The sequence below is a fragment of the Alosa alosa genome, chromosome 19, assembly GCF_017589495.1.
Source record: "Alosa alosa isolate M-15738 ecotype Scorff River chromosome 19, AALO_Geno_1.1, whole genome shotgun sequence".
Lineage (NCBI taxonomy): Eukaryota > Metazoa > Chordata > Actinopteri > Clupeiformes > Clupeidae > Alosa > Alosa alosa.
This window is the reverse complement of record NC_063207.1, coordinates 29,106,635-29,116,099: the sequence shown is the minus strand read 5'-3', so window position 1 is coordinate 29,116,099 and position 9,465 is coordinate 29,106,635. Positions and strand designations below refer to the sequence as shown.

Genomic DNA, 9,465 nt, shown 5'->3' with positions numbered 1-9,465 from the left:
ACCACCTGTCTTTTGTTGGCAAATAAATAAATAAAGAAGTGAACACGGTCGAGCACCAGCTGTCTCGGGTGCCGTGAGCAGAGGTCAAGGGCTCCCACCGCTGGCCTTGGGAGGTGAAGACATGCAACTTTCCACTTCACTTCTTCTCCAAAGTCTTCCTATTACCTGGGGACTGCATGCAAATATCAAACCATACAAAACAGCCTCCATCCCTCCTCCCTCCCTCCTCTCTCTCTCTCTTTCTCTCTCTCTCACACACACACACACACAAACAGCTAGCTGGAAGAGTGGAAGGAAGTCAAGCATCTGTAAAGGTCTCCATTCAGTTATTACAAATAACCTGAGGGAGACTAAATATGTGAATATGTTAAGTGTACATCATACACATGTTAGACTTAGATAGACATAGATTCCACTGGCACTTTTTAGCCACTAATATTATTGCAGCAGAGTGTCCTAACTCTTCTTTCACTCAGTGCTTTCGAGCATTGCCTCTCCAATCACTGTCAACGTGTCCTCACCGTCATAATCCCATATAAACATTTAAGAGTTTATGATCTGTTTGACACTGATTGAAGTTGTAAGGCTTATATATATGTGTGTGTGTGTCAACTATACAAATGATATATACAATAGCTTAGAACTGCACAAACTATATGCCATTTATTGTTTCTATTCACCCAAATGAATAATCTCTCCATCGTCCGATGATTCATGATTGTCATAGCGCAATGAAGCATTTAGGAGCTACATCTCAGACCCATTTGATGTAGAACTGTTTCAAACATGTGAGCACCTTGTGCATGTTCTATTCTTTCATTCCTGTGGTTCTGGCATGGCAGGCCTGTGTTTCCACGTTGTCTGTTTGTGTCCCAAAAGTGAGAGTTGGTTTGCTTGGAGGGGGTTGGAGCTGGGGGCTGGGGGAAGCGCACAATAGGGACGACCAAAGTACTACACCCCGGACCCGAACACAATGGAGTTCGTAGGATGAGGCAGAGGCTGAGATTTTTTTGGTGATGGGGGGGGTGGGGGTCGGGGTGCTGCCTTGTCCCCTGCTGTTGTGGGTGAGTGTGAACTTTGTGGGGGGAAGGGGGTGGGAACTACACAGGCGAGCAGCTGGATTTCTTTTAGATGTTCAGGGTGGGGGGAATCATTTGAATCGTGCTCTGGAGAATGACAACGGAATTGGCTCAGATTCCAAATTAGACATGCATTTTTCGGTTTTGTTTTTCTTTCTTTGTTTGCCTGCTTAATACAAATTACTGCTTGGTAACACACTCTTGACTATACACAGCTATTGAGAGCAGGGTATTAGATGTTAACTCAATTTTTCCCAAGTCCAGTTGCTGGAAATTCTATTGAAATATTTTCTCCCGACTTCAAACCAATGTATCACCTGCACCAGACGGTGTTGTTTTCTCTACCAATAACACAGATATTTTGTAAGTAAAAAAATTTAAACACATGTATGTAAATAAACACAAAATCTACAATATGATATAATTAGACTAATTTGTAGCTATCTATTTTTCACGGTGTAATTATTTTCAATGAAACACACACACACACACACACTGTCACAGAAAATGATCTTTTAATGTATGCACGTTCTAAATAAAAGACCTAAATGGAGATTGTCACATTTTCACAGCACACACACACAGGCACACGTCAAAAGAGCTAACAAAAAAGCACACACAATTCCAGATCATCAAAATCTATCAAGTGTCAAATCAAAGAGATTGTCATCTATGGTTTCTAAAGCACTATCACTGAAGCTTTTGATTCCTATAAAATATACCTTTCTTATTAAAAAATTATATTAAATCTAATGGCACTTCTACAAAGTCTATGAAAAAAGTTCTGCATTTAGTAGTATCTTTCATTTTACAAATCAAAATTGTGAGATACAGTAAAATTTTGCACAAGGAATCAATAAATATTTTTCTGATTATACACAATTTCACAGTCTGAACCTGTAAAAGACAATATTCCAGTATTAATGCATACTAACATTTGAATTCGACTCTAGAATAGTAGTACATTTTCAGAATTACACATCCATGCAGTCGAAAGGGGGAGGTTTTTCCTCCAAACCTAAACTTTTCCATCTAGGATTCACCACTTCCAGAAGCACAGGACTCAATGCATAACGTTGGCTCTTGTGACTGTTCCATGCTGGTGTTTCTCTTCAAACCCTACCCATACAAAATGAGAATGACAAGGAGAGACCAAATAGGCCTCGCTGGAGTGGTTTGTAATATGTAATATAGGTACTTTCTACCTCAGTAATTTGATGTGACATCTATCAATTAGGACATTTCGGTCAATTAACTGCTAAAAAAAACAGTATGTATATGTGCGGTCTGTGACATTTAACAACCACGAAGGGCTGTCGATAGGGTTGGGTGAACATATTGTCCACCTTGTGTCAACGAGACATGGATGCTGTCAAATGATTCTAGAAATATAAATAAAATTGCATTAGTTTTGCAAAAACAGAAACAGTACAGTGTACTCATTCACACTGCTTCGGAATAGCAAAATGCATACATCAAGATGACAGTCACAATCTCTCAACAAGAGCTGTATGAAATGATGTCTTATTTTGAGTTAATGAAAAAGACAAGACAAACTACATTCCTCCATGTTCAGCTTCGATAAATATACAATGTGACATTCATTTGATATCATGAGATTGTTATGACCAGAAAAACAACACATACAACTGAAATGCATGGCAAGACAACCAATGACTGAAGGGTATCCTTTTTCTCTGTTCTCTTCATACAGACTACATCAAATACTTTAGAATTGCAACAAAGCCAAATCACAATGTTTAAACTGATCCTTAAGTATACAAACAAAATAAAGGGGGAAAAATACTATTCTACAGGGGCTTTTATAAAAGTAAATGTGCAACAAAATCAAGAACAAAAAAAAAAAAACATATGGTTGTGGGGGTGCAGTCCTGTCTGTGTGAATAGGGGAAAATAACAGAAACATACAGTGCTCTTTCTTCTGCATCAGTCATTGCCTTCTGTGCTGACACACATACGCTATGCACCTGCATAAATTCTCCCTCCGTACATTTCTCACATACCAGCATAATGGTCAATACAAAAAAAAAGTGCAACGCGAGACTTGATTCTCCTTCAGTAGAGAGACGGAGTGGGGAAGACGCACGATTCCTTCAAGGAGAAATCTGAACAGGCGATAAACAGGAGAATGAGCAGTAGCTTGAATTGTTGGTGGGTGCTCCGTGGAACATTGGAGTGTTAGCACCAAAGAAACACCACATCCTTCACACAAGGCAAAATAAGTAGTTCTAGGAGTTGTATGCCACTCAATGCTGCTCATCAACCAAATCAAGGCATAAACAAGAGGGAGGACCTCTCAAGGAAGAAAACTAAATCTGAGAGTCAAAATCACCTTTGATTTAAAGGATTGCGAAAAGGTTATTGAGAGGCATCTTTTTTCTCAACTCAGCTTGTGTCTGACACACGAAAAGACAAAATTATTTTGATAAATAAAATACATATTTACATTAAATATACAAATAGTTAGAAATAGCAGCCTACATAGTATCAGTGTCAAAACTACAGTATGTATGCTCAAAACAAGTGCTTCTCAGTATCTTGTGAGAAAAAAAATCATTTAAGATAGCTTCTGGTTTTGTTTTTTAACATTGGACAAAAAAAAAGTTACAAAACCTCACTTCATGAACACAAACAGTAACTACACCTGTGATACAAGGTTGAAGTGACCCCATTTAACAACTGAAATAGTACCAGCAAAAGAAACAAGCTCTCTAAAACTTCAAGAATTTAACAGATAATAAAAACCCTGAACCAAATAAAAAATACTAATAAATAATCCTAATCAAGTTTTCTCAGGAGAGATTAAATCATACAGAAGTTGGAGTTTTAGTGCTACCTGCTTTCATGCTGATGCATACAGTATATGCTATGTCCGAATCAAGTAAGAACCAAAGAAAACAGAAAAGCAAACAACCTTCTATTACTTCTAACACCAGAGACCCAGTCAATCAAATTATTCACTGATGAAATCAGTTTCACCATCCTGCCTGATCTTGTTTCACATTCACCCACTTCACAAAAGGGATGGAGAGAGAGAGAGACAGAAAGAGGGAGAGATTGAAAGAAAAACAAAGGAAAAAAGTCTTAGACCAGTAAGGTGACCCCACAATACATCAACAGGACAAGCGAGATGCCACTGAAAGTCTACCCATCTGGAATGACCACATCGTGCAATGACATGAGCTCATCTGCAGTACAGTAGGGCACAGTGCAGTGCTTCCTGGGGAAGCCCAGAGTCTTACAGCACTTGACTCATGTGCGTGTCCTTTAGCAGCACGCCGCCCAAGCCAGCTTATTCACAGTACAGACCGTACTGTTGCTCCAGTGCAGACCCGGGCCAGATGCAGCCCAGATGCATGCCAGAGATGGTTGCCATCTCCTCTCTGTCGCTTACAGTAGGCGATAAAGCAAAACTTGCCATGTTTTCCTGACAAAAGCCCTATCGCTCCACAAACTCTTCCACTTCCACCTCCAACAGATGTTCAGCAGTCGATTTCAATACAGCACAAATAAGAGGCAAATCTTTCACAGAGCCGTCATGGCAAAGTGACAGTCCTGATAAACTCCCTCCCATCTTAAACAAAGCAGGCGCCTCTTACAGTAGATATGTACAAAACAAACAGATCTGGTCCTGTTGCAAACGGAGTTACTATTATATAAATAACAGAATATATTCTGATGTGCTAACAAAGGTCTGTCAAAAATGACACCTCCCAACATTCTAACAAACAAAACAAATACTCAGTAGTTGTCAAACTTCAGACTTTTAGCTGTCTAAAGTATAATGCAGGGATCCTAGGCTTGGACTGTGAGCTTTGTGTCATGAATGAGAGCCTACAGGCTGACCACTGAAAGTTCTGCTGCTCTGAAAGGTTGAATCATTTGCTCTTTGAACAGAGTGTGTTTCTATATATACACACACAACTCATTTGTTTTCTATCATTTCAAGCTCAGGAAAAAAACACAGCTCTCATGGGAGAAACCACAAGTGCATCCAGCCCTCCAGCATTTCCATTCATTCAGCATACAGAGGTGACAAATAGATATTTCAGCCCAAGGCCAAATCTCTCGACTACCATACATTGTCTATTATTTGAACCAGGCAGATGCCCAGGCGAAAAGAGAGACAGAGAGAGAGAGATGGAGACAGAGAGAGGGAGAGATTAACACCGTGGGCAACCACTAATTAAACACACTTATGTGCATTAGAAATTAGCAAAGCCTCACTGAGCATTAACGCAAAAGGATGCCCCTCAGTGCTCTCAAATTAGGCTACGTTTTCATGTGCAGCAACAGCAGGAGATTCAAAGAGACCTGTACAGTAGCATAGAGTAGTCTTGAGTGGATACAAAGACATATTTGTCATGTTGATATTGTCATGGCACGAGTGCTATTTGTTTTGTGTTTGTTTTGTTTGTGAATATATATATATATATATGAATATATATGAGTGTGTTTTTGTGTGTGTGTTGAGTTGTTTCGGACTCCTCGGTGCCTAGCCGATGGCGAGGGTCTTGACGAGGCCACAGTGAAACTTGCGGATGTGTCGGTAGAGGTCCCCGGACTGCGTGAAGCGCCGCTCGCACCACTTGCAGGCGTGCGGCTTCTCGCGCGTGTGCACCACGGCGTGGCGGCTCAGGTTGTGCGAGTACTGGAAGCTCTTGCCGCACTGGCCACAGGTGTAGGGCTTCTCGCCGGAGTGCGTGCGCTCGTGCCGCTTGAGCGTGTACATGCACGAGAAGGTCTTGCCGCAGAGCGAGCAGGTGGGCACGGAGCCGTCGGGTGAGAGCTTGGAGCGCACAGCGCCGTCCTTCTCGCGGAAGTGCGAGCTCAGGTGCAGCTGGAGCACGTGCGGGCTGGGGAAGACCTTGCTGCACAGCGGGCACACGCACACCTGCTGGCCCGGCGGCAGCAGGACCCCGCTGGACGTGGAGATGTCCGAGGACGCCAGGTCGTCCTCTTCCTCCTCCTCGCTGTCCCCCAGCAGCCTCCTTCCCCCTCCTCCTCCTCCTCCTCCTCCTACCACCAGGCTGAGACCCACTCCTCTCCCCCCTCCCTCGTTGTCTGCCTCTCGGCCTCTCGCCTGGCCCCGCTCCCCCACTCCCCCTCCTCCAGCCCCCACCAGCAGCCCCTCTGCCCCCTCCCCCTCCATCAGTTCCTCCTCTGGGGCTAGCAGGGTGGCGTTGGAGCCGTTGTTGCCCGGGAAGAGGGCAGCGAACCCTGTCACCGCCGCGCTCCTGGCGCTATTCCCAAAGCGCTGGCCCTCCGGGCTCGTCGGCTCACTGTCCCCCTGCTCTGACAGCAAGTCTTGTTCGTCTTTAACAAGTGGCTCAGAGCCCTGCTGCTGGCTGTCGAGGGCCAGCTGTCCTGAGACATGGGAGGGGTGGAAGGCGTCGCGGCAGGCCGGCAGAGGCTTGAGAGACAAATCCAGAGCGCAGTCCATGTCATCCGACGCCCGGGACCTCTGGGAGGCCGCGCACGCCGGACCACTGACATCAGCTTTTGTTTTTCCAGCTGTTTGGACGCCGGCCTCGGCCTCGGCTGACACATAATTGACACCTACAAGGTCCGGGGACCTGGCCGGGGTGACCGTTCGCCTTCTGCCTGCCCGCCACCACCACAGCAGACCTATCACAATCTGTGACAGCCGGCCGGCCCTCGCTGCTGTCCATGTCACAGTCGTCAGCCGGGGGGGCCCTCGGGGCGGGCTGCTGGGACTGGGGCCGCCGTCGTGTGCCCGCCTGTTTGTGTTTGCTGCTGCTACCGCCACTGTGCTGCTGCGTCTCCCCGTCAGAGGAGCTGTCCAGACAGCCCAGCGCGGCCATGCCTATGCCCATGCCCTCGCCCAGACTCTCGTCCAGCGACGACAGATCCTTGTCTTTCAGCTTGCCTTTGCAGACTTTGACGATGTCATACATGTGAAGGTAGCTTGCAGCGGCCAGGACATCCTCCACTGGCAGGGCGCTGAACTCAAGCTTCCCCTCATACATAAATTCAAGGAGCAGGCTGAAAGCCGGGGCCGTCACAATGTCACTGTTCAGATGCACAACGTCCCTTTTGTCCAGCTGGTCCCTGTAGAAGAGGTGGAAGTACATGCTGCACGAGGCCAGCACGGCTCTGTGCGCTTTGAAACGCGCCTCGCCGACGAGAACAGTGCAGTCACAGAGGAAACCTTGGTGACGTTGCTGACTCAGACACTGCAGCAACTGGCGGCTATGGTCTGGGAACTCCATTCTTCCTTCATAACCTGACGGACAAAACAGGAAAAACTGGATATTAAATAAACGTTGGGAGGCCATTCAGAGTGCAGCGGAGGGAGCGAGCTATGCTGACGATGTTACAAGGCCACACAAAATGCCTAATTAAAGAATAGAACAAAATTAAAGATTTTACCGTTAGCCTTCAAAAAGCAAAAACTTTCTGCTTAAATGCATTGTATGTAATACATGCTAATGATCGGTACATGACACTTGGTTTCTTTCATTTAAACTAATAATATACAAACTAATCCGAACAGTTCTGTGAATTAGAAAATATTTTTCTTCACAATGGCTTAGAAGTCTCAAAGTCTTTAACAGACATGATATATGTTTCAAATTAGGAGTTAGAATGTAGCAACTCTTATAATAAACATACACTGACGCTGTCCGAACGTAGGCTAGTTACCTTCCTCTCCGTGTTGCAACAGTCCGATTAGTTGATCGCTACTTTTTGCGCTTCCCATGGAATTGCATAAAGGACGAGGCAAGTGCAAGCAGTCGCACACACGCTACCACACGGACAAAAAAACGTTCGCTATTCAACTCTTCGTGTTTATCGGACATTCATGAAGAGACCGTTCATTTATCAAGCACGCACGCACACAGACAGACAGGGCTCACATAAACGCCCAGCAGAGAAGCAGGCTCTCCAATCCAATCTCCAGCTCTCTTGCCCACCGAGCAAGGTTAGGGAGAAGGCAGGCGAGTGAGTAAACTGGTGCCCTGTTTGCTAATTACACTGCAAGCTGTGGAGTCAGCTGCTCTGACATCACCGCAGTGGAAACGCTACCTCCAGCTGTGCTCCCCCTTATGCCATATGTTACTTCAAATCTAGAGACTAGACGCCACAACTTGTTTCAGAGTTCCACCGAAGTAATGTCTCTCTTTCCATTGTGCGTCTGTCACACAGTAAGAAACTTTATAAATAATCGAGCAGCTAGTTTTCCTGCGACGTGAATCCAACTACATTGTCCATTACAAACACGCTCCGAGTCGACACATTCGCGTAAACTAGTTTAAAGATTATGTGGTGATGTAGGGAAAGCAAAAAAAGACACCGAATATTAACACCTAGCCTACAAGGAATCCACTTCGATGTTTTCACTTTTGAAAACTTCTCTGTTTCATAGGCCAATATATTTCCTCAAACGCAAACAATTAACTTCAGATCGAAAACAACTAGGCTACAGGAGCTGCAACTGAACAGAGCGGCCGTAGGCTGCACACACTCATGAACCGGAGCTTAGTAAAAACCTTAAACAGCAAAGGAACTCGGCAACTGTCGCTGACCGCGACAACTGCAGTGCGTGGAGGTAGCTAAGGTATCCCAACTTTCAGCCCCTGTGTTTCTCGACGTTCGGACGCAATACTTACACAGAAATGCGAAGCCACAATAGTCCTCTACTGGTTCCGTCGTCCTCTCATGATGTGTTGCCAGATGTTGGCGTCTCCCTTCGTTTATTGAGCACAGTTCGACCCTGGCAGTGGGCAGGCAGCACTCGGTACTGTGTCAAGCAGGTTGTTAATGGTCCAGTCTCGCGATAACGCCGAGCACAATTGTACTGTACTACTGCATCAACTCACACTGTGGCAGTAGCTGTGTTCACTTCCAAGTTTCATGGCCACATCGGAACAACTGACCATTCTAAACTATTCGTGCTAATTGGGTAAAACTTTTGAATTTGGTGTTAGACTAGGCTACGCATTGAAGAATTTAGAGAGTTTAATTAAAACAAAACAATAAATGACTACAAATTCAATTGTTGTACCAGTTTACATTTTTTAGGAGGGAAATAGACTTCATTGATGAGGTTGTGAGTGAATGTAAAAAACACCATTGCCTACAGGTGTCTCAATCAGCAACAAAGCTTTGACTCAAACCGAGATGAAAGCAACTAACTCTTTTCTCCAAAAATGAATGACATCACCTGCTGTGGCTTGGCCCCGGCCCCACCACTCCTTCCATGTAATCTACTATATGTTTGAGTAGGCTAACTTGAGAACAGTAGGTAGGTGAATGAACAAAAAAAAGAGACCACAACACAAACACTTTACACAAACTCTTTGAGTTTAACTAATTTACAGCTGCACATTGGTTTGTTTTA

General features: G+C 44.8%; 1 protein-coding gene across 1 annotated transcript; it reads right to left on the bottom strand.

Annotated features, from left to right (window-relative positions):
* Positions 1-1,577: 1,577 nt before the first annotated feature.
* zbtb42 (zinc finger and BTB domain containing 42) lies at positions 1,578-8,591 on the bottom strand. The gene is given in 3 exon segments (XM_048228503.1): positions 1,578-6,678; positions 6,680-7,347; positions 7,767-8,591. Coding segments are annotated over 3 exon segments (1,809 nt in total). The 5' UTR covers positions 7,825-8,591; the 3' UTR covers positions 1,578-5,595.
* Between the last annotated feature and the right edge of the window lie 874 nt (positions 8,592-9,465).